This window comes from Siniperca chuatsi, linkage group LG21 (genome assembly GCF_020085105.1).
Source record: "Siniperca chuatsi isolate FFG_IHB_CAS linkage group LG21, ASM2008510v1, whole genome shotgun sequence".
Lineage (NCBI taxonomy): Eukaryota > Metazoa > Chordata > Actinopteri > Centrarchiformes > Sinipercidae > Siniperca > Siniperca chuatsi.
In genome coordinates this window covers 14,878,145-14,903,373 of record NC_058062.1, presented here as the reverse complement: position 1 = coordinate 14,903,373, position 25,229 = coordinate 14,878,145, and the positions used below count along the sequence as shown (strand labels likewise).

The 25,229-nt window shown below is 40.0% G+C and overlaps 3 protein-coding genes across 4 annotated transcripts; 1 reads left to right on the top strand and 2 right to left on the bottom strand.

The window, feature by feature from the left end:
* Positions 1-732: 732 nt before the first annotated feature.
* On the bottom strand, positions 733-8,827 carry dhps (deoxyhypusine synthase). The gene is made up of 10 exons (XM_044180403.1): positions 8,670-8,827; positions 7,210-7,409; positions 6,679-6,843; positions 6,462-6,583; positions 5,921-6,017; positions 5,635-5,721; positions 5,348-5,453; positions 5,158-5,261; positions 3,977-4,102; positions 733-2,177 (listed from the first exon to the last, which is right to left on the bottom strand). The coding sequence occupies exons 2-10, from the start codon at positions 7,402-7,404 to the stop codon at positions 2,082-2,084; spliced, it is 1,098 nt and encodes a 365-aa protein (XP_044036338.1). The 5' UTR covers positions 7,405-7,409; positions 8,670-8,827; the 3' UTR covers positions 733-2,081.
* A 1,546-nt stretch (positions 8,828-10,373) lies between these two features.
* On the top strand, positions 10,374-11,993 carry LOC122868440 (guanine nucleotide-binding protein G(I)/G(S)/G(O) subunit gamma-12-like). The gene is made up of 2 exons (XM_044180402.1): positions 10,374-10,932; positions 11,146-11,993. The coding sequence occupies exons 1-2, from the start codon at positions 10,840-10,842 to the stop codon at positions 11,269-11,271; spliced, it is 219 nt and encodes a 72-aa protein (XP_044036337.1). The 5' UTR covers positions 10,374-10,839; the 3' UTR covers positions 11,272-11,993.
* On the bottom strand, positions 11,842-16,627 carry fbxw9 (F-box and WD repeat domain containing 9). 2 transcript variants are annotated; one of them, XM_044180400.1, is made up of 7 exons: positions 15,887-16,627; positions 15,652-15,790; positions 13,871-14,888; positions 13,482-13,630; positions 13,164-13,367; positions 13,007-13,072; positions 11,842-12,651 (listed from the first exon to the last, which is right to left on the bottom strand). In XM_044180400.1, exons 1-7 carry the CDS (start codon positions 15,985-15,987, stop codon positions 12,523-12,525), a joined length of 1,806 nt encoding a protein of 601 aa, XP_044036335.1. In that variant the 5' UTR covers positions 15,988-16,627; the 3' UTR covers positions 11,842-12,522. The 2 variants fall into 2 exon arrangements, with proteins under 2 accessions (XP_044036335.1, XP_044036336.1); XM_044180401.1 differs by having other exon boundaries at positions 11,842-12,656; positions 15,887-16,624.
* Between the last annotated feature and the right edge of the window lie 8,602 nt (positions 16,628-25,229).

The window sequence follows — 25,229 nt, the reverse complement described above, 5'->3', positions numbered from 1 at the left end:
AAGGGGCTAGGGAATGCTTTATGTCAATGACAGTCCTCACAAAGATAGAAGCACAAGGATGTTTGTGTGTGTGTGAGACACATGGGGCTGAGGTTTTGGGAAAGTTGACCTTATCCCAGTTCCAGTTCCATTTCTCCATCTGCATTTCCAAAAAAGAAAAGGTCATTATTCCCACTTAAAAAAGACACACTGACACTTTAAATGACTCTAGAAAAAAAAAATCAGGCTTCAGTGAATATACTATATACACGTTTGATACAAAAACTACCCACATTTCCATTGCAAAGTCTGCAAATATAACTGGGTTGGGAATGTAACAGTGAATGTGTGTAAAGGATATGGGAGCAGCGATTAGCCAGAGGAAATATCCACTCCCACAATAGCAGACTGATGTATTGTGGTGGGAAATGTCTTTATCATTGTTAGTAGATTATGTCGTTAATTCTGCTGACAGTAGAAAGGGAAGGAGCTCAGAGACACACCTACTGAGCAAGCGCTAACCACACATGCATAAGTTGTGATGCTCTTATGAGCTCCTCGTGGGATCCGAGAGGAGGATCTCACAAGGTGACTGGAGGCGCTCACCAGACTTTATTTGAGCTCTGAAGCAGCATTTGCCACTCAGTGGATTGTAGCTGAGCTACTAAGTTTGATGTGAATGAGATGCTCACAACTGTTTTTTTTCTTCACACTTCACACACAAACTGGCTGCTGTGGCAGAGTGCACAGTGCTGAGTTGTCTTTCGTTTATTAAGAACAAAACTGTCAAAAGATTGGAAGCTGAATCAGTTTACAGAAGGATGTTTGAGTCTCTCAATTACAAAAACAAACAGGTTATACAATTTAAGGTATATAAAATAGATAAATACACTCAGTGTCCACTTTATTAGGTACACCTGCAATCCAATGCAACTGCTCTGCCATAAAGTTAAATTTTATGATGCTCAGTTTTTGTTGACACTGTGATAGAGGTGTTATTTAAATTCTGTGTTTTAGCATTGAGGTCATACTTAGTGGCGTGTTGTACTGGACAGCATTTGAAAGGACAAGAAATTGGAAACACCTCTCAATATAGTACAGTCCAGTACAACACCACAACTATGATCTCAATAATTAACATGTATCTGAATTTACACATCCTCACCAAAAACTAAACATTATAAACTTCGTAAAAGGTACAATTTATGACAGCACTGTTGTATTGAATTGCAATAGATTGTACAGGTACCTAATGAAGTGGCCACTGAGTGGATCTCTCAAAGTGTTACAGTAACAACAGCAACACTAGTGGTTCACTTTTTTCTTCCTGGACATGTTTCAAATGCAAATTAGGAACTTCAAACTTTATTTAATATTCTACAGATTAGTTTTCATCTCAGATCAGCAGTAATGTCCTGTGTGCCCTGTAAAGCAAAAAAAGAAATGTGTATATCCTTTTCTTCAACAAAGATCACAAGCATGTGAAATTAAGTGGACTCCTTGTGGCCCTATCACACAAACCTACTACACAAAGGCTAATTGTAATAGTCCATTACAGGAAGAAATTTATTCATTTATGATTTATTAAGCTATACAGGCACATCTTCCATCCTGTAACAGTGACAATAAGGTAAATGTTTGGATGTAAAAACTGAGAAGCAATGCGGTAATATTCAAGTGATGTGACAACTAAACTAAAATAAATCAAAACTCTTGGCTAAATAACAATGCCTCATGAGTGTGTATCTCACATACTCTCACAGCTAAAACCTGATGCATTCTAGACAGTCTCTTTGGTACATGCAATAGCATACTACCCATGCTATTTCAGTTGTCTGGATAGACGGGGGGAAAAAAACTGTACTTGTTTTAACAAGTAAATATAGTTATGGAGAGCATTTAGACAGGAATTCTTCACCAATGACTCCCATAAAATAAGGTTTTCAATTGCAGCATTGTATGTAATGCTGCTTCAAAAAATTGACATGCCTTAAACATGTATATTCAACAGAAACTTCTATCTGCACTTTGTCAAACAATGGAAGAAACAGAGGAACAAAGCTGGTTGTTGTTTCTAACAGAGCATTTAAGGAGGCAACCATTTAATCTGTTTTCTTGCCGGCAGTCAGCTTGTCAGCGTGGAGAGCGAAGGTCTCGGCCACCATCAGAGGGAAGATTAAAGAGGCATCTGCATACACCTGGAAACAAAGAACAAATTACTATCACTTTTCTGTAAGTTATGTTACACACCTACAACACTAAACTGAATCCAGTCCCTGGTTTTTATATTTATACTTTTGGTCCTTTGATGCCACCCTGCACCCCTTGGATCAAACACTGTGCAGACACTGACACCTTGTGGCCAAAGCGGGGTCCACAGCTCCTGCTGACCATTCAAACCATTTGTTAGAAACATCAGTTTTCTTTCCAGGTTCAAGGGTCCAGCAAGCTATTACCTCCTCGCCTGGTCACCAGTTTTCACCCATAAAAATTTTTCTCATGTCAAATTAAGACACTCCGATTTCTTTCCTAATAAACCTAACTGGAAAACTAAAAGCAAAAAAAATAAGGCAGAAAATCAGCTGTAGGTTATATTTGAATGGACGTTAATACCATTCCTCATACGTCATTAGTTATAGATGTTAGGCCAAGTGTGTTATTTGAACAGCTACCGATATACAGTATCTCACAGAAGTGAGTACACCCCTCACATTTTTTGTAGATATATATCTTTTCATGTGACAACACTGAAGAAATGACACTTTGCTACAATGTAAAAGTAGTGAGTGTACAGCTTGTGTAATGCAGTCCCCTTAAAATAACTCACACAGCCATTAATCTCTAAACCGCTGGCCACAAAACTGAGTGCACCCCTAAGTGAAAATTGTCAATATTTTGTGTGGCCACCATAATTTTCCAGCACTGCCTTTACCCTCTTGGGCATAGAGTTCACAGGTTGCCACTGAAGTCCTCTTCCACTCCTCCATGATGACATCACGGAGCTGGTGGATGTTAGAGACCTTGCGCTCCTCCACCCACCTTCTGTTTGAGGATGCCCCACAGATGCTCAGTAGGGTTTAGGTCTGGAGACATGCTTGGCCAGTCCATCACCTTTACCCTCAGCTTCTTTAGCAAGGCAGTTGTCGTCTTAGATGTGTGTTTGGGGTCGTGATCATGTTGGAATTCTGCCCTGCGGCCCGATCATGCTCTGCTTCAGTATGTTACAGTATATGTTGGCATTCATGGTTCCCTCAATGAACTGTAGCTCCCCAGTGCCGGCAGCACTCATGCAGCCCCAGACCATGACACTCCCACCACCATGCTTGACTGTAGGCAAAACTTGTTTTTGTACTCCTCACCTGGTTGCCGTCACACACACTTGACAACATCTGAACCAGATAAGTTTATCTTGGTCTCATCAGACCACAGGAAATGGTTTCAGTAATCCATGTCCTTAGTCTGCTTGTCTTCAGCAAACTGTTTGCGGGCTTTCTTGTGCATCATCAAAGTGTCATTTCTTCAGTGTTGTCACATGAAAAGATATGATAAAATATTTACAAAAATGTGAGGGGTGTACTCACTTCTGTGAGATACTGTATAACCCCTATTTCTGGACCTAATGGGTTGTTTACTGGAGTAGTTTTCAAATCTGTCACACTGACATAATGCTGTCTCAGAGTCACTGCGTGTTTGATGAGATTAGATAAGATTTTTCAACTAATACATTAAATGGGGTCAAATTGGAGTTGCATGTCAGCCAATCACCATTAAAGAGCAAGGCAAAATCCACATCTGTGTTGAGGTGCATTATCTAGGGGGTGTCAAAAGGCATCTGGAAAATATATGAAATAACTAAGTCAAGCAAAAGAAGGGCAGACATCTCACAATAACTTCTAATAAAAGGTTATAGGGGGAGTTAATTGCAATAAATGGAACATAATGTTGACACTAGTCTTGGTCTGGTAATGGGTAATATTGCTGGGATAAATATCGGTACCTTAATGGGTTTGGCATCCATTCTGATTTTGCCCCAGGACACGGCTTCATCAGGTCTGGCCCCAGAGTCAGAGCCATCGAACTCCTGACCCGTGTTCACAAACACAGCGTAGTCAGCTCCGTTCCTCTGGAAGGAGACGGAGGAGAGACAGTGTGTCAAAAGAGGAAACTGATTTTGCATGTTGTTTTATTTGAGGAGGTTTGCTTTGCTGACTCCATTTAAAAATGGGTGTTCAACTTAATTTCTCACAACTTTGCAAAATTCGCCTGTCACAAAGGCTTGATTTGGTACAGTCAGATGGCTGAGAGGAATACTCTATATTTTTGAATGGTCTTTCATGCTTTTAGGTTGCAGAACGTCCTCTTTACAAATAAATGTCATTTTGTATGAAGGGTTTGCAAAAAAAGTAATGTTTTGTACATGGAGAACAAAACGTTATACAATGGTTCAACCGACTGACAATTGAAAAGGCAGACAGAGACAAAGATACCTCTGAGCAACAGTTAAATAAAAATATAAGAAATCAGCAGTCATTGGTAAAACAAACTGGAAGCTTAGCATTAAAATGTGTGCAGATTTAAATAGGAACAGGTTCCTGTTTCAGTGTCAGGTGCACAATAATGCCCATAACAAGCTGGAATTAACAAGCGTGTTGCTTTAGCTAAACTATTCTTAAAACTTCAAAATAGAAATAGTAGGTTGGTCTAGGGTTAGCGCTATTGGAATTGGATCACTGAATAGCAGCTGAGCATACAATGGACTGACAAATCACAGTTTAAACCTATTCAGTCTAACCACTGAGTAGACTGCAGAGGGCTCAAAGAAAAACAGGTTCCAAAAAGCCCAATTGCATTTTTGATTCAAAAGATCTCGTGTCACTTATGCTTTTCTGGACTGGAAAAAAATTAAAAATTGAGTATTTGGGGGGAAATGGTATTCTCAGTATTCTCCCGTCACGCAACACTGTGGGGACATTGACTAAACGGAAGTTTTAATCATTTAATTATTCTAAAACTGTTTCAAGTGTAAATAATACATTATATGTATAATACACAATACAAAATCGCCATTATTGAAGGAAAGATCAATACAAAACATCAATATAACAGATGACTCCAAACTTTTGAAAGGTAGTGTATATAATAAAAAGTAAGAAATAAAGACCACATGAAGTTAATTACCATAAGATTAGCATTAGATATATGATGTTTGACCAGCCCTCCTCCCAGGATGATCATTCCTGTCCTTTTGGCAAACACCGCCTGGCTGTTCAACCTGCGAATATCTGGGGGAAAAAACTCCACATTCATGATATGACCAACAGATGACAGCTGTGGTGATCCTGTTCTGTAGCAGTAATGTTGCTTTTACCTTCCACTATGTCCAAAACCAAACCAGGGTTCTTAAAAGAGTGGAAGTAGATCATGTCGCCCAGAGAGCCGTCTGTCAGAGCAGGACTGAACACTGGAATGTTATTCTGAAACAGAATATAACAGCACATTTACTGACTGATGTATAGGCAGAAATACACTGTACATACAAACTAAACAGTTAGTAAGGCAGAGAAGCAGGATGAAATTGAATCAGTTTCAACAGTTGGGGGGGAGGGTTGGGTTCCCTTATTATGTAATACATTACCAATATAAACCAGGGCTCACCTTGTACGCCCAGTAGTAGACCGACTCAGTATTATTGATCTCCTTGCCAAGCCGATGGATCATTTTGGAGGGAGTCCAACGGGTGCCCTGAAATAAGAAAGATCAAAAGGTCAAAAATCACATGATGTAGACAATATTATAAAAGAGAAGTTTGGAACATCCTGACTGCACAACTTTGTGGAAAACGTGTTTTTATGTGAGGACATCAGACTGCTATTTCATATTACAGGTGTCTACTGTGCTAGGTGCAAAACAAACAATATCCTAATCTCTCAGAGAGACCCACCTCTGTGTTCTGCTCCAATAACATCTGGTCCAGGATGGGCATCAGCCAGTCTTCAAACTTACAGTAGTTGTCATTGGGCACCAACAGATTCCCTATCCTACATCCAGCAAGGACAAAGGAGGAGGGTAAGATGGAGGGGATGAACAGGGACCAGACATACAGTGGTGTGCAAAAGTGTTTGCCCCCTTCCTGAACATGTTATATTTTGCTAGTTTAATCCATACAAAAAAACAAAGTGTAAAAAACGACAATTCGCATTCACATTTATTATTGTGACGGACTACTTCTTGGCCGGGATCAGTTGCCAGACAACCAGAGGAGACTTCAGGAAGTTACTGATCCAGGCCAAGAAATAGTCCATCATATAACCCCATGTAAAACCGTGAATCTGTTGTTTTCTCATCGAACTGAAGAAAACTAATGCATGCATTTCCTCAAACTATTTGCTCAGTCTGAAATGCCACCTTTATGACAGGCACCCTGATCAGCATCATTCTGAGGATGTGAATGTGAGAGGTGTACTGTATCAGTAGTTGCCAACCTGTTGATGCCCCTCTGGCGGAGGTCCTTGCCAGGCAGACTGAAGTCTCCCAAGTACGTGTCAGCTAGACACTTGATGAAATCCTCCTCTATGCCTCCAGCTGTGGTTACAATCACATCCACCTAACACAGTAGTAAGACAGACTCTGATAATCTAGTCCCCCTGTCGAATAGGTTGATTGTTTTAGATGTTACCTGTGATGTGTATAAATTTGTACCATTTTGTGCTCTGCCAGGTAGCGGATGCTCTCTCTGACTCCGGAGCTAATGAGGTTGGAGGTGTAACCCAGGAAGATGGTGCAGCCCAACTTGCGAGGGGATTCACCAGACTCTTTACACTCATTTCCTTCATCTGCCTCCACTGGCTCAAGACGCTTCTCTATCTGTGGGTGTGGAATCATTACACAACAATGATCAACATTCACACCCCTATCTCTCCCCACATTTCCTGTCTCTCGCAAAAAAGGCTCAAAAAAAGAATAATAAAGCAAAAATCATTACAGTGTGGTGTATGGGTTTTTATAGGACATTGTTTCTGGAAAGACAACCTGCTTTTGTATTTTTTTTAAATTGCATTTTTTTATTGCTGTGAGCCTCGCCAATAAAATCCCATTCACCTCAATTGTACTGGGGTGGAGGAAGAAATCTCAGAGACAAATATCTCATACAATATCTGTATGGCTAACAGAGGTAAATGAGAAAATAGGTGTTTTGTAAAATACAAAATGCTACACAGCCATTCCTCTCACCATGTGGTTGATCTCCTGGACAGCCAAGCCAAACCTGCTGGCCTGGAAGCCCGTGGTGAGGTAGGACTTCAGCACTGCCTGGAGATCAACCCCCTGGTTGAAGTCGTAGCCTCTGATTTTGGGCATGTCCTCTGGGAGGTCGCAACTGGGCTTAAGCACGGCCTCCATGGCAACAGAAGGAGCATGGTCTGCCATAGTTTCTGCAAAAACAAAGAGAGCATGTTAGTTGGGTGTTTATCATCAAGGATGTGCCTAGTATGCTGTGCAAACGCAGATTGGAGAGATCAAGCCATTTGTTTATTGCAGTGCTTGCATATACAGTGTCTTCATGAAAGTGTTCAGACCCATTCACTTTTAGCACTCTTTGTGATATAGATTTAATTTAAAATTAGTTAAATTTACTTTTTTTTTACTAAATTTATACAGAATAACCCATAATGACTGAAACACTTGTTTGTGCTTTGTAGAAGCACCTTTGACAGCAATTACAGCTTCAAGTCTTCTTGAAGACTGACAAGGTGCTTCAGAGATGGTTGTCCTTCCTGCAGGTTTCTTTAATCTCTGCACATGACCTCCGAAGCTCTGTTACAGTAGCCTTTTAGTCACCTCCCTGACCCAGGCCGCTCTTGCCTGTTTACAGTGTTTGACTGGACAGTCAGCTCTAGGAAGAGGTGGTTCCAAACTTCTTCACAACAATGCACCTACTGTGCTCCTGGCAGTGGTGGAAAGTAACTAAGTACATTTACTCACTTTGAGGTACTGTTATTTAATTTATTTGAGTATTTCTATGTTATGCTACTTTATACTTTTACTACATTACACAGGGAAATATTGTACTCTTTACTCCACTACATTTATCTGACAGTTGTTACTGGTTACTTTACAGATTACGTTGTAGATTAAACTACCCAACAGTATATAAAGTAGTTAAAATTTGCTCCACCTTGACCAACTTTTTGATTGACAGATTTGGCCCATGAGGCATAATGTAAGTGCGACTTGGGATCGCATGTGGGCGTTGACAGCTATAACGTTACTAGCTAGTTATCTTTCTTGGATGTATAGCTTCTCCTTTCGGACAAACGAAAGACAGTCCCGGTATACTTGAAAACTGTCTGGCTAGCTACCACATCTACTACGATAAAACAATAACAACTACAAAAACAACCTTACAGCGACACAATTCACCTAAATGTATAAAAAATGAACCAAAACAAACGTTTAGGCCCTGTTGTCTAGGTGTAAAAAAAAAACTATTTTCGGAGAAGTTGTCGTTCATTGGACAGATAATAACTTAAATGAACATATTGTACATATTGTGTTTAATAGGTGCTGGATAACATCGCAGAATAAAGTGAGATCTGATGTTAGCTAGGAGACAAGCTAACAGTGAACTGGTTTTGTCCCATCGACTGGCTTTAATCATGATTAAACATTTGAAGACAGAGATGAAAACATACCTATTGCTGAAGAGACGTTATGTGATGGTGGTTAAGCAGTAATCAACTGTCACCAGACACAACGAAGACGGTCACTGAATATTAGCATTTCTGTAAACAACGCATGGGTCCCCTGCGGCAAGCAAGCTCCCAATACGGAAAGTGCGAATGGACAAACATGACAAAACTGTATTTCTGCGCAAATCCCATTAGTGACCATTCAGTTGCATCAACACAATAGTCTGCATAAATCCTGCCTGTGTGGAGGTCGTAATGATCTGGTCTTTGTTTACACTGTGTCAAACAGGTGATGGAATGCATTGGTGTTTCTACTGTTTGGTGCTATCCCATTTAAATACATGAGGGGGACAGAATATTGAAAACTCCTATACTGAGGCCTTTTAGTCAAAACTACAGTCTATATACAGTACATGCATTATCTTTTGATAATGCTCATAAACTGTGTTATTTTCTATGTATTTCATTTACTTTATTCAGTTATTTTTAATTATTAAACATTAAAATAAGCATTTGTTAATCAGGGGTAGAAGAAGTACTTAAATTACTCTATTAAAAGTCAATGTGCTGCTTTTGAAATGTATGTAAGCTTATTTAGTATTGATTATATGGAGTGAATTGCACTTACCATATGTATATAAAATGACTCATTGTGAAGAACGGTTTCTGTCACTGCTTTACAGTGTGATGCTCAAACCTGCAACTTGTAGCCTATTTGAGCTGGACAAAGGTGGTTTCAATTATTCCATATACAGCTGGTTGTGACATTTTACAAGCTCATGTTTTACAGGTAAAATGTCACTCTACAAAATAACTAGAAACTGCAGCTTTCAGATAAATTTATGGGTAAAAATTAATATATATTTCCACCCAGAATATTCAGTATAAATTTGGAAACAATGGTAATACTCAAGCACCAGTTCTTAAAAACTGGTACAGCACTTGAGTAGACATACATATATGTTTTCTATAATGAACACATTCTTGCATCCTCACCACAGTGCAGTCCCTTGTCTGCACTGAATTAATAAAAATGTATGCCTTACTCATTTTTGACAACCTGTATTAGTGCCCACTAAAACACATTTAACCAAATGAGCAGACTTCAAATGGCCCACCTATCTATTATTTCTAACAGACAATCTTTTTTCTTTTATGGCCAAGTCGGCTGTACCTTTTGTAAAAAGTAAACATACAGTGGGTACGGAAAGTATTCAGACCCCTTTAAATTTTTCACTCTGTTTCATTGCAGCCATTTGCTAAAAATCAAAAAAGTTCATTTTATTTCTCATTAATGTACACTCATCACCCCATCTTGACAGAAAAAAAAACAAATGTAGAAATTTATGCAAGTTTATTAAAAAAGAAAAACTGAAATATCAATGAAATATGACTTTCTGGAACTTTCTCCCATCTCCCTACTGCATCTCTGGAGCTCAGCCACAGTGATCTTTGGGTTCTTCTTTACCTCTCTCACCAAGGCTCTTCTCCCACGATTCCTCAGTTTGGCTGGACGGCCAGGTCTAGGAAGAGTTCTGGTCGAGGAGGATCAGAAGAAATGGACAGCATGTGAGTTAAATATGAGTGTCACAGCAAAGGGTCTGAATACTTATGACCATTTGATATTTCAGTTTTTCTTTTTTAATACATTTGCATACATTTCTACATTTCTGTTTTTTTCTGTCAAGATGGGGTGCTGAGTGTACATTAATGAGAAATAAAACGAACTTTTGTGATTTTAGCAAATGGCTGCAATGAAAGAAAGAGTGAAAAATTTAAAGGGGTCTGAATACTTTCCGTACCCACTGTACATATTGTAGCTTAAAGGCAGAGAGCATAGCTGACGCACAGCATAATGCCTTAGCCAATAATCTTTTCATCAGTGGTGGCTGTGAAGTGATGTGTGATGTTTGTGACATTTCCAACACTGTGTTGTATGACCTTTTATATCACAGAGCCTTTGAACTGCCCCCAACAGTGAATAAAAAAGGGGGGTACAGGTGAGGAAGGAAAGTCAGGAGCTTCTCTGACCAGACTCTCCTGCAGAACCTGAGCTGACTCTTTGGATCAGTGTAAAATACATGATTTTCCTGCTGCTCCTTTTGGTGTTGACGAAGGATATTGAGTCCAGATAGTAGGAGTCTGAGTCTGCTGAGTCCTTATACTGAAGGAAATGTCAGTAAAGATGTACAGCAGCAACAGTGTTGTTCAGGCACAAAAACTGGTGGATCAACTTCAGGTGGAGGCAAGCATGGAGAGAATCAAGGTATGTAAGAATCTGAATAATCTAACTAACTGCACCACTTAAGATCAGTTGTTTGAAGATTTCCATAGTTTAGAATATATGTAGTGTACTGACGTGCTCCATGTCTCTATTATTGAAATCCCACGTCCAATCTTTTTTTTTTACATTATTGTTTTGGTATTACAATGTCGGAAATCCTGTGAAACGTCATCCTGGCCACCTTTATCCCTGCAGATCTCCCTGACAGCAGCAGACTTGGTGCGGTACTGTCAGGACCACAGGCGCAGCGACCCTCTGCTCACCGGAATCGCTGCCTCGTCCAATCCTTTCAAAGATAAGAAGACCTGTGTGCTGCTTTGACAATCCAGAGTAGAGCTGACCAACACATAACATAATGCCATATGGACAACTTCTGTCTGAGTGCAACCACAGACTTTCTACTGTCAAATGTGGACAAGATAAACCTTTTAGTATGGCAATTAATCTGTTAGTCACCCTGCCACCACTGAGATAGCACAAACTACACGTTTTTTTTTTATAGCATCTCTTTTGAGACGTTGCCTTTCCAGCCTAAATTAAAGACAACACTAGGCATACTGTAGGAGGTGTGGAGGAAATAAAGTACAGATAAGGGTTTTACGCTGATAGTTTCCATTTTTTCACTGAAAGGCTTTAATTAATATTGCTCCTTTACATATATAGTGGCTTCATGAACAGTATAATTAATGTATGTGTCTCTTAAAAAGGTTTGATCCCAAGCTTACAATAGTAAGGAATTACTTGGGTAACTTGACTCAGGTCACTTTTTAAGAGTTGCTCAGATCAAGTAAATAATTTTAAATTATAATAGCTGCTTTGTCCAATCCAAACATTCAGCACATCATATTTCCCCACATGACAGTGAACAAATCTAGCCAATACTTCAGACACTAGATTTTCAGGCCATTTAATAGTCTTTCAGTGTGTTTTAACAGGTGCATCTGTCAAGTATTGTGCAAATGATATAGTTAGATTTATCCAAGCAATTAGTTATACGTTGTTAGAACCAACACACACACACACACAAGGAATATGCAGACATACCTACAAAAACTATCGTATTGATTAGCACTGCTGAGTGTGTTCAAATAAATAGCTTGACAAATACAATTGGTGTGACATAGAGGGTTTGGATACAAATATTTCATTGTACATGACATGAACTAATGCTTTTGGTATAATGTCAGTTACTGTAATGGATTCACTCATGTTGTGAACATGTAAATACAATAAACTAGTTTCCACACTGTTTGAATGTACAACAATTAAAATAGAGACAAACTTCTTCAAGCACAGTGTCTTTGACAGCTTTGAGTACTGGCACAAAATGGCAAATAAGTGCATGGGACAAACATTAGCAATAAGCATGTGTTCACATATGTGTTTTTTGTTTGTAGAAAAATCTCTCAACAAGATCAAACAAGGAATGAAAAAAAAAAGGTTGATGGCTTTTGGCTGAACCAACACAAACTACCTTTTTTAGTGTTATGTACTTCTTTGTGTACTACACGTTGTTTACTCCATGTATTCCAAATTCCAAAGTGCTAAAGACCGGTACAGTGTCGATAGCCTTCAGGCCTTCTCTCCACCTGCTTTCAAGTCTTGCCACATAGTTTGCAAGTCTTGCTCTTTCATTTTCTGGGCCTCCAGACTTCCACACAGACATCTCCTGAGGCTACAGCAAGGACTCCAGCATCCACACTGAGCTGACAGATGAAGACAGAGACAGGTGGAGTATGGGTGGGAGAGGAAGAAAAAAACATTTCAGAAATGAGAATGAGCCCAGATTAATTAATTACAAATACCTTTAAAAACATAGAAAAAACACATGGACAGCTGATACTGTATTGATTATGACATTGTGCTGAAATCCACGTTTTTTACTATTTCTGTTTTGTTATGTCTTTGTTAGTAAAAATATTTTTCAACTTTCCAATGGCTGATTTGCACTTACATGCCTTGTTAAATAAAAAATTATCTAATTGAAGTTATACATCATCTTTAAAAGGTAAACAAATTTACATTTTAATTATAAGATGTGGTACAAAGCACTAACCCCATTGACTCCAGCTTGGTGATGCAGTGTGCATAATGTCCTTGGAGGCGCACAAGGGATGTGTACCTGCAATTCAAACAAGAAATTACAACTTAAGACTGTTCAGTAGCAGAGTTAGCTAAATAGGCGAAGTAACAAGGAATATGCCTCATCCAACCTTGAGAGTACGATCAGATGAACAGGTGTAGAGGCTTCCCGGGGACCTATGGATGCCAGTGACCAGAGCCGTGTGTCCTACATCAAACTGGGACAGGGGTTTTAAGGTCCCCGCCTGCATGGAAAAGGAGTGGACCATGCCGCTGTTGTCTCCTGCCCACACTTCACAGCCACTGTAGCTCATGGACAGCAGGTAAGAGCTCAACTAGAAAGGGAGGGGTTGGTTGGAGTTAGTCTGGGTATACACGTGCATCTGAGCATATATGCACACAAACGCAAACTTAAGAAACTACATGTGCGTCTGTGTTTTTGCATCTACCCGAAGTCTCTTCAAGCCTTTGCCTGCCCTGCGGTCATAGACAGCCACAGTGCAGTCTTTACTCCCAGAGATGATGTACTTGTCATCTGCAGCTAGGCACATTACAGCATTACCATGGAGACGGAGGCTTCTCACCAGGGGTTCAGCAGCTGTGGACAAAATTATGACATAGTCAACCTCAGAAACCAAGTGATTTGTCTTCATAATTTCTTTGATAGCTAACTGCTAAGACCAAAAAACGTAAAATACATTTGGAAGTGTGTAAGACTGATTTAAGAGTTATGTCATGTGTTACTGCTCAATCATCACATTTATAAAATGAATTACCTTTATTTTATGCACACTATGCCACTGAATGGAAATGCAAGATACATGCTAAACCTGCTTACCTCTGGTGTCATACATGCTGACCCTCTTGTCAAATGTACCAGTCAGCAATACATCCGGCTGACAAGACAAGCAGAGGACAGCGGCCCCAGCCCTGATCAGGCCCCTCTCTGCACCACCTGCCTGTAGGTCCCACAGCCTCACTGTGCTGTCGAAGCCCCCTGAGGCTAGCAGAGGTCCCTGAGATGCCAGGCACCAGACCCAGCCCCGATGGGTGCTGAAGTCACCCTGCCCTCCCAATGTGTGCAGCAGCCTGCCGCTAGAGCCTGCATGTAGATCCCACAGTTTAACATTCCAGTCTCTGGAACCTGTGGCACAAACTGTCCCCTCTCCCCCCACGAGGAGGACTGAGTTGACCTGGGCAATGTGGCTTGAAGCTAAGGTGATGCACTCCAGTGCTGGGGATGGGCTAGGACTTCTGGAGGGTTGACGTTGCTCCATGTCTACCTGTCTTCCATTACCCAGATTCCTGGGGTGTACCAAGTCCTCTTGGTGATTAAGAGCACCATCTTGCCCCTCATCAGCAACAAACACCATCCTGTGGTTCCTTTCTTCTTCCATTAGTGCTGCTGCATCATCCTCCAGTCTCTCTTCCAACTCCTCTCTCAATCTTGCCAGTTGGTCCCCACCTACGATGGGCTGCATTTCGCCATCCTCACCTTCCATCGCCACCTCCATCCCTTCATCAACACCATACGCAACCTCCTGCGCAACCACTCCCACCCTTTCTACTTCATCCTCTCTACCATCTTCCTGTCCCTCTGGTCCCCCATCCTGTCCTGCCCTCTGCTGTTGCCTCACTTGTTCCCTTTCCTCCTCATCCTCTTGGGTCTGTCTGGCCACAAGGTGCGCTTGACCTGTCCAGCAAGTTATTAGCTGTTCCATCTCCAGGCAAGCAGAAGGCCAGTCAAAGTCCTCCCTTGGCCCAACTGGAAAGCCAGCTCGGGATCCTATTAGTCTGCGTGCCCGGAGCTGCCAAGCGGTGCTGTCCTTACCCACATTACCCAATGCATGACAGACCTAAAAAGAGGAGGAAGGGGGATTCAAGAAAATGTCCAACGTCTGCAAGACTGATAAAGTCTTAAAGTTTTCCTGTGGAGTTTCTGACCTCTAGTAGCACTATGGAGGAGTTTTTATTAATGTGGCCCCGTTTGTTTGCATTGTGCATGCGCACGAGTACGCACATTCACGCGGACAACATGATACACATTCCTGCCAATGGTTTCACATTACTCCAATGATCTACAGGTTGCTGTAATGCACCAAGAAACACAGCAATACACCAACAAAGGCAGGGAAGAAGAGGACTGCTTGCTAGTAAACATGAATGGAAACAATGTAGGATTTAAAATGCTTCTTTTTTTTCCCCTCTTTTTTTTTTTTATAAATCGGCTTTGTAAATGTTTTCTGATAAAAGGAAATACATTCAACAATTTTGTTAGACCTCAAGGATACACATGTTGCGTTTTGATGAGCAACACTCAATGTAAACAATTTTATCTGTTTACAAGAAAACTCCACAGGGTACCTTTAAGTTAAGAAATGTTGATTCTGGAAATCTATACTTGCTTTTTTGTGTTTAATTTGTCAAGCAAAAATACAAAATGTAAACGCCTAAACGACAAACATGATTGTTTTTATTATTTTTCCTAGTCACTTCAGTAAAACGGAATGACATCACATTAGTAATCTAGTGATTGAGGAAACACAAATACGAAAGAAAATTAGACATATTCAAAAGAATTTTATGTAAGTGATGGGCCAAAAAATCTTTAAAACTAACCTTTGGCAGCACAGTGATGACACACTGAGCAGGAAGGTGCGAGGCAATGTGGGTTACCATCTCCCATGGTAATGACAACAAGCCACTTGCCTCAGCAGAAGGTGAGGGGCTAACATCTGGGTGACCAGGACGCAGAAGACTGGAAGGAATATGAAGACCAATGTGACTCGCTGATTAATCTCATATCCTTTGGCGATATGAACAGCCAGTAATTGAGGGTGAAATAAAGTCTTACCCCTGCAGGTCAGGCCCGGAAGCTTCACTGCTCGGATATTTCACAGGGTCAGGAGATGGTCCATCCTGGTCACCGTATGTCCCTGCCTCCGGTTCATACATGTTAACCCAGACGTCACCTTTTCTCCTCTCAGCACAAGATCACTAACTCATGTACTGTAAGCCAACATTACTTTAAACTACCTCTATTTTGTATTGTTGGCTGTATGTGTTTCAATCCATAAAACCTAAAATATTGTGACAATGAAACGTCGACAAAATGTTAGCTCTTTAGGGCTTAACATTAGCTTAGCGTCCGCTACATTGGTAAGTTAACTTACAATTCAGAGATACATTGTTTGAAGAAAGCTTTAGCTACCCATGAATACAATCTATATATTTTCGGTTTCTCCGGATAGCTGTATCTACAACAGATATCTGTTAATTAAAAAAAACGCGTTAGAGAAGAAACGACTAACGTAACTAACGTTACAGCAGGTTAACGTTAGCTTCAAGTGCTGCTATACGTTACAACAAAACAATTCTAGCCTTTGACAATGCTAGCTGCTGGTCAAAAGTCTTCACCCGAGTCAGTGTAACAAAAATGGTGACCACTGTCATCATATTAACCAAATAAAGACTGAAATCTCATGTAGCGTTAGTGCAGTGATATCAACTGCCATTTGTCAAGTGTCATCAAGACGAACTCCCTGGAGAACTTCAAACAGTGTTAACACCACTTCCGGTCTAGAAAGATGTCGCCATCAAACTACGTAGCAAAGAAGCGACCCTTTCTTCAAATTCCGGCTATCAGGCTAAAGTTATTCTGGTTATTCTCATCCAGCTAATTTGGTTCTTTGAAAGCAGTTTGATGATTGATTTTTTTAAGTTATCTTGAATAAAAGTCTGCACTTATTTTGAAATATAGGCAAAATGAGTCGAGAGTTGAAACGATGATCAGCATTCATATGATTGGTTGAGTGATCATCACGTGGTTGTAGTTACATGCATGGATTTGTTTTTTCAACTTTATTGAGAAAATTTTAATTTATTTTTAATTTAAAAAGGATCTTATTTAGTTTGAGACACAGATTTGGAGATATCTAATGATGAGAATATATAGGAAGCTCTTGACATCCCTTCTGCTTTGCTTAAAGGGACAGTTCATCCCAAAATCAAAAATACGTATTTTTCCTCTTACCTGTAATGCTAATAATCCATCTAGATTGTTTTGGTGAGAGTTGCCGAGTTTTGGAGATATCGCCAAAGAGATGTCTGCCTTCTCTCGAATATAATACGAGATGGAAGTTATTGTTTACTCATTGAGTCATCCCAGTCAACATGTGTCATGTATCATCCAAATATCTGTTGTAAGGGTTAGGGTAGTAATACAAAGGCTTTCTTGTGCAGGAGGCCAAAGCTGAGGTCTCCCACTCAGCCATGAAAATGCTAGCATATGCTGGGGCAAATTTCTTACCCATCACCACCAAATTCAAAGTCATTCTTAGTAAAATTGTTTTCCAATAATTCCAGTAGTTCCTTGTCTGGTCTTTTTTGTCAGGATGTTTTTGAAATATATGTTTAAATGGCCTGTATGACTTTCTTAATGTCAATATTAGTAGGCTATACAAACTGTCAATAGCCATAGTAATAGTATGGCATCCTGAGGAACATGGAGTTTTTGTATTTTTTTTCCCTACAAAGTCATATGTATCTTTAATGTAACTGGGGTGTATGTTTGAGAGTGGATTAAGGTAGAAGCCAAGGAACTCTGCCGTATAATAGGTTTCACTGCCACAATCAGACACAATAGATCTGCCAGGGGGAATGGCATGTGGTTTACTCCACTTGGTAGGGTCCCTGTGAATTTTGGCCAGCATGTAAAATAATCTGACTCTGGGTTCAGAGTTGCCCAATAAGTAAGTTTTTGTTTGGCCTTTATAATTTTTTTCTCATATAATGCCTGAACAATTTTCTGCACAAATGGAGTAGTATCGCGGTAGATAGGATGGTAGTAGTTTTATCTTTCAATTGCCGATATCCCTCCCATAGATATTGCTCTCTGCAACTGCACTGCCCTTGTCAGCTGTTTGATGATGACTTGTCTGTTATTGCCAAGCTCTTTTAGGGCTCTGGCCTCCTCTTCATTGAGGTTAGGTCTCACATGACAAATCTGAAAATCGTTTATCAAAATAACAAATATCAGTGTTGATCAGGGCAGTTAATCGCAGGAGGCAATTTGCCTTGAGGAGGAGTCCAATCTGATTTGAATTATTTTGGAGGTTATTTTATCATTAGAGGAGTTCTGCATTAATTTTACCTGTGCCAGTGCACTTCGAGCTACAACCTCGGGCTCTAGACCGCTTTCTTTCAAACCTAACCCCTAAACCCTAACCCAAAAAATGGCTTAAAATGGGAGACTCCAACCTAGCCAGATTTCCACCATGGGGGTGGGGGGTGGTTGAGGTTAGGGTAAATCTCCAGGGAATGAATGCAAGTCAATGTAATGTACCCGAAAGTGATGGAAACACAAGTGTGTGTGTCTGTGTTGTCCCCAGGCAGAAACAGTAGACATGAATACACACACAGGAAGATAAATAGTTAGTCTGTCAGTCTGTGTTGGACAGATAGTCCAACACACACACACACATTTGTTTATTTTCGAATTTTGTTTACATTTGATGGTTTGTCTGCTTGTGGGCGGAGCCTAAGTTAGTTAGAATGCACTGATGCCATGTGATCAAAAGAATGGAATGCGATGATGTCACTTCATGGTCTCTAAGGGAGAGTTTTCAGATTGTTTTTGTTATTAACATTAACAAAACATCCTCAATAGGAAAAATGGAGAGAGAACAAGAATACAACGAGCAGTCAAAGCAGGAGCATATGGCGGAGTGGAAGTACTGCAACAACTGCAGGCAGACTGCAATACCTGATCTGAAGACTGAAGTCCAGACACAGTTGGAAACCACCACCGAGGAACCAAAGGAAATAAAAACAAAACTAATGGTTGCAAAACTTAAATACCAACATCTGGAGATGTACACTGAACAGCTGACGGTGAATTTAACAACTCTGAAGAAAAGGGAGGTGCATCTGACTAAGAAGGTGTCTGAATTGGAGAACATTATCAAAGAAAAAGACAAAGTAATTGGAAATAAAAATCAGGAGAAAGCTGTTTTAGAGAAGGAAAAGAACATTGACATGTTAAGTCATGAATTAATTAAACTAAAGGCAAACTGCAAGTATCTAGAGGACGAGAAAAGAGAGAAAGAGTCCCAGCTCAGAAAAACAACAGAAGAGCTAAATAAGGCCGTCAGAACAAATAGCGACCTGAATAACGCTGTCACACAACTAAATGACAAACTGAAGGCCAGTGAAAAAGATCTCAAGAGTCTGAGGGCTCACAACAGCCAACTGATGGCCTATCAGCTGCGTTTCAAGGAGGATATAAAGACATGCATTCCAATACTCAATGAGCCCCAGAAATTAAAAAGCAGAATCATCGCTCTCAGAAAACACTACATACACGATGAGCTTGATCAGATTGATGAAAACATTCTGCCTGCCTGTTCTAGGACCAAGCAGGATGACTGGGAGCAGTATGTGAAAAGACAGCACGAGCGCAAGCGTGAACGTGAACGCGACCGTAAGTATAAGCATAAGCTTGAGCTTGAGCGTAGGCGTAGGCGTGAGTATAACCGTCAGCTTGAGCACAAGCTTGAGCTTGAACTAAAGCGCAAGCTTGAGCGTGAACTCAAGATCAAGAGACTTCATGATCGGAAATTTAAAAAACTTGAGGAAGAACTGTCACTAAATGGCCTCCCAGATGATATCATGTCATCCATGCATCCCTGTATGGATGACATGATGTCATCGTCCGAGACGCCTCAGGCCTCGCTCATCCCTGATGGCACTGACCTTAAACAAAGCTCTCCTCAGACAGCAGCTCCATGTTTGAAACAGACTACATCCAAATATGGACGTGTGCTCAAGATTCTGAAGAGAGACCCATTGAAAGGCGATGTCCTCATACCACATCCACCAGAGAGGTCTGAGGAAATACTACAGCAATTACGCCATCCAAACTTAGCTAGAGGCCGCACTAATGTTACGAAGAGCTCACAGTGGTCTGAACTCACTTCAAATACTGTACATTTCCCATCAATCTTAGATTCAGTGTGTCTCACACCTATTCAAATTAGAATCAGTCCAACACCACAGCAATTACACCTGCCACCCATCATCAGACCCAGCTCAGGCCACACTAACGCTACAAAGAGCTCACCAAGATTCACCGGGGGACGACTTTAAAAGATGAGCTGAACCACAACCACCGTTTCCAATCACTGGCACAGGCAGCACCTTCTCCAAGTATGAATCAAATAAGGTCCAAATATGGTAGGGTGTCTGTAGGGTTTTCTCCGGGGGCTCCGGTTTCCTCCCACAATCACATTTTTTTTTTAAATTACATTTAAAAAATCAAAATAAAACAAATTAATTAATTCTTTAATATAAAAAAAAATCATGAATAAAAAACAAAACAATATTTGCTGTGAGTAATTGATTCATTTAACAGTTTCATTAACATGAATGACTCAATTGGCTATTGGCCAACGTTTGGGAAGAAGGTACTGGATACAACAGGCCAGCACTGAGAGGCTCAAGAAGAGCTCCTACCCTCAGGCCACCAGGATCCTAAATGAGGACACTGCCTAAGACTTTCTACTTTTTGATTTATTCACCAAGTTACTTACATAGTAACCATTATTATTTATTACGTATTCTATCCTTTATTATTATTCTTTTTTACAATATTTTATTGCACAAATTGTAAGAGCTTAAGAAAATACATTTCACTATGATTGTACCTGCATGATTACACTGTAGCCTATATGTGACAATTTAACTTGTATGTGGGCCTGTCATGATAGCTATTTTTGTTGGACCATATATTGTCCCAGCAATAATTGCAATAAACGATATTATTGTCATTTTAAGGGAATTTGCATGGCATTCCATCGCATTCATTAAATAACAATCTGAGCCTGTCAGTGGCAAAAACAAACACTTTTAGTGGACGCACATTGTCAGGCGCAATTGTGCCCAAGGATTACACTGTAGCCCGTTTTGCTGCTGCTGGCTGAGGGGCACTTGCTCAATACTGGATTTGAAAAATGTTTGTCCCCAATAGTCACTTAAAAAAATGTTAAAAAATACCAGTTTCCTTTTAACAGACCTGATCTCTGTCATTATAATAATCTTGTAAAATATTATAGGTAATATATCTGAAGCATGCCCAGGCTAAGCAGGCACAGGTGAAAAAGATGGGACAGTGGCTACAAGGACTCCCTGCAGGCTGCAGACTCGACTATAAAGGTACCATGTGTGTTATTTGTGAGAGCAATTAGTGCAAGATAAAAGACGGCAGCTGCCATTCCTTATATTAGTAGTAAACCAATTATGGCAGTATTAACTTAGGAGCATTTAAATCACTAAACAACAAGATACCACAACTGTAGCACATTGATAAAACTAAGATAGCAACCATGCGTTGCCCTCCACACAAATTGGTTAATAAAGAGCCAATTAAGGCAAAATGGTAAAAAAAAAAAAAGAAAAACTTAAAGGTCCAGTATGTAAGATTTAGTAAGTGGTAAATGGACTTTCTAGCCTTTCTTCCAACCACTCAGGCACTTCACACTACATATCACATTCACCCCATTCACACACATTCATACACTGATGGCAGGGGCCAACTGCTCATCAGTCCAAATAAACTAATCATTCAAACACAGCCCTCGGGAGCAATTTGGGGTTAAGTATCTTGCCCAAGGACACTTTGACAAGTTAAAAATCTGTCCGTAAAATACCAGGCTCTCCATTGCTCTCTGAACTGGAACTTGGAAAACTTGGAAAAGCACCCTCTTTACATTATGTTAAAGACGAAACTCATTCACAGTACTACACACAGACATAATATACTGTGTATCATGGATTGAAATTTGTTTTTTGTTAGTTATTAGCCTACTTCCAATTTTTTTAAAAATGCTTCTGAGAAAATGGTTGCTTGACATTTCTATCATAATGCTTCACCTGCTGGTAGTCTGACTCAGCTCTGCAAAGTTAGCTCTTTAGCTGCCTCCCTCAGCAGACTGCCTATGTGTTAGCCAGCCATCTAAGGTTGGTGCATGTGACAGCATAATATTGCGTGATGTGATGCAAATGTGACAAGCTGTGCATTGTTCGGCAGCATATGTGGAGATTTTTATTCACAGGGCATCTCTTTGGTTGTACCATTCATCGTTAATCATTACCACAACTTTAAAAGACTCACCAGAACCCTGACACAACTGCAACAATACCGAGTTTGGATACTACAGTGTCACATGACAGGAGGCATATGGTTGCCCCATTTCTTGCTGAGGCATGCCTATCAAAATGTAATAAACGTTTTGATGATATGGCGGTTTAATTTAGTCTAACTTTAGCTTTGGGCTTTTATGCAGCCACAACAGCATAAATAAAACATGTTTTTCCTCCAGAGGGGCAGCTCAGCCAAACAGTGTCAGTCCTAAATGCAATGTATAATCTTTAAATATGCTGTATCAAGTTTAAAGTTTAAGAGCTCTACAATGCGGATGGAACACAGACTGATGGTAAAAACTATAACATTTTTCTGTGAAATTAAAATACGTTTTTACAGAGTAAGTTATGAGTATTTGCAAATCGCTCTATATTTTCGTGGATATGACTTCACACAACACAAATTAAAAAATACATGTTTGTGGATAGTGAGATATTTGTGTATTATGGTACACATTTGTGGATGTTTTCTACATATTGCTGCGGTACAAATTGGACAAAAATCCACAAATGTGCAAAACCATTGTGCGTGTAAAAATGGATCTACAAATGCGTAAATATCACTTTACATGTATTTTTGTGGTGAAACAATTTACATTTGTAAAACCTCTATCATTTTCATCACTCCGTACTTTTGTGGATAAGACTTAACACAAATAAAATACATGTTTGTGGATAGTGAAATATTTGTGTATCATGGTACACATTTGTGGATTGTCTTCTGTGGGTTACAAATAATAAAGTCCAATAAAAATTTCCATAGACTTTAAGATTTTCTCTGTAACAGTAAATATTTATGACTAAATAACAATCTAGCAACAATCTAAGTTAAAGTTCGGGGGTGGGCGGGTCTTTAGACTCTCTCTCGGTTCTCTGTAGTAAAATATCTTGTTTTTAGGGTCATTTTGAGAATTATGCACTTTCTTTTTTACCTGTTTTTTGGAACACCCATACAAACATTGTAGCCACCCCTTATCTAAAACTGGAAAACTGCCTGTAGTTGAACTACAAAGATATAGTCCCTATGAAAATATCATAGAATCAATTATAAAGCCATAGTTACAGATTTACATTAGGTCTATAAAAAGCTGACATGACATTTAGAAATAACTCTCTACACTTTGTACTGGCTACTCTGGCCTCTTTCATGCAGAGCAGGTAGATAACATTACTTGTCTGGTTCTAGCAGAGGGTCTCTTGAGGATGTAGATCTGTCCTTTGGATGTTACTCAGTCCATGCACCTTTTCACTGAAGAACAGTAGAAGTGCTATTTTTATTCCTTTATAGGGTCAGGAGAGCGGAGTGGCATGAGCAGTTAGGCGGTTTATAGCTGCAGAACCAGAATGGGCTCAGGCTCCTTTAGTAACATTTGAGCTGTGTAGATATTTATGTTCCAGTCCAAACAATAAATAAATACATGTAAAATGATTGAAACATTACCTTAACATACAGTGAAGGGCATGCATTGTTTCATTTATGTGAAGGTTGTACCACTTTGTGTTCTGCGGCATAGTGAGGTATAAAGATGGTCCACAGCTCAGTCTGTCTCTAAGACAAAAGCTGCAGTATCGGAGCAAGCTTCAGCCTATCTTACAGTTTTTTATGATTGCTTAAGCACAATTTTGAAAACAGGGCCCGGTTTGTCAAAACACTACACACAATTAACACAACCCTACACCAAAGTAGCACAACACTTCAGATCATTTGCAAAATGGAACACTTTTGTCAAAACTATACACAACTTTATAAAACAATATTTTGTTACCATACAAAACTCACACATTTCATATGACTTTAATCTTTTTGAACCAGTTACACGCTAATGTTGCTAACCTAAAACAACTTTTAGCAAGTCTAATTCTCAGTGATTAGAATACTGTAAATGAAGTACACAGAGAAAGTGCAACTATACAATAGTTCACCAAACACTACACAGACTGAGGAAAATATCATTGATTTCTCTCCATATACCCAAATCTTAACAAACAAAACCAAGAATCATAACAAAACATGTCCCAGTTGTCATGCTACCACAGTAGAGTGCTTAACACAGACAAACGTAATACTGTATCCAGTACAGGTTGCAATTAAAAGAACAAACATAAAAAATAATCTGAAAAAACTGACAATATTGTACAGAAAATACTACAGTAAACATACTATATACATTATCTCTTCGCCTAGCTAGGATCTGGCCAGAGAGTTTCATCAACATCGCAAGCAATATCCTCTTCTTGAACCGTCTTGAATGTCAAATCCATCCTTGCACAGCTGCAGCGTCAACTTGGTCACAGGCGTCCTCCATGGCCTGAATGAGGGGTACCTGAGCCTGGGGCTGGAGATCGTAAACCTTCCACCGCCATGCAGAGAAAAATTCTTCGATAGGGTTTAGAATGGTATAGTACTGTCAACTGTGGATGGTGTTGAAACCAGTTCTGGACCAAAGCAGAGCGGTGGAATGACACATTGTCCCAGATGACAGTGTATTGTATCTGGTGGATTTCATGACCTGCTGTGACGATGTGGTGCAATCGGTCCAAAAATGCGAGAATGTGAGGTGTGTTGTAAGGGCCCATTTTGGCACGACGGAGGAGAACCCCATGCTGTGAAATGGCAGCGCAAAGGGTGATGTTACCCCCACGTTGCCCGGGGACATTGATTATAGCCCTTTGGCCAATGATATTTCTGCCTCTCCTTGTTTTTGTGAGGTTGAACCCTGCCTCATCAATATAAATGAATTCATGCAGGATTTCCTCAGCATCCATCTACAAAACTCTCCGAAATACAGTGAAAGACAACATTGTGTAGTGCAGGATAGGTCAAGTATATTACAGTTACTGTAAAAAAAGTAATGTTGGGAGTATGCAACATCACAGTGCTAAAGTGAACAATACAAACCTCCACATACTCATGCCGCAGCCGTTTGACCCTCTCTGAATTCCGCTCAAAAGGCACTCGATAAAGTTGTTTCATTTGAACCTGATATTTTTTCCTGAGA

What these genes read in the sequence shown, in the direction of transcription:
- dhps (XM_044180403.1), bottom strand. Translation starts at nt 7,404, where the DNA reads ATGGCAGACCATGCTCCTTCTGTTGCCATGGAGGCCGTGCTTAAGCCC. An exon ending in TCTACTACTGGGCGTACAAG is followed by an intron (nt 5,454 to 5,634) that starts GTGAGCCCTGGT and finishes ATTCTGTTTCAG; the next exon opens with AATAACATTCCAGTGTTCAG. An exon ending in TGGATGCCAAACCCATTAAG is followed by an intron (nt 2,178 to 3,976) that starts GTACCGATATTT and finishes CTTTGTTTCCAG; the next exon opens with GTGTATGCAGATGCCTCTTT.
- LOC122868440 (XM_044180402.1), top strand. Translation starts at nt 10,840, where the DNA reads ATGTCAGTAAAGATGTACAGCAGCAACAGTGTTGTTCAGGCACAAAAA. An exon ending in CAAGCATGGAGAGAATCAAG is followed by an intron (nt 10,933 to 11,145) that starts GTATGTAAGAAT and finishes TTATCCCTGCAG; the next exon opens with ATCTCCCTGACAGCAGCAGA.
- fbxw9 (XM_044180400.1), bottom strand. Translation starts at nt 15,987, where the DNA reads ATGTATGAACCGGAGGCAGGGACATACGGTGACCAGGATGGACCATCT. An exon ending in TCATCACTGTGCTGCCAAAG is followed by an intron (nt 14,889 to 15,651) that starts GTTAGTTTTAAA and finishes TCCTCTTTTTAG; the next exon opens with GTCTGTCATGCATTGGGTAA. An exon ending in AAGGCTTGAAGAGACTTCGG is followed by an intron (nt 13,368 to 13,481) that starts GTAGATGCAAAA and finishes CTCCCTTTCTAG; the next exon opens with TTGAGCTCTTACCTGCTGTC.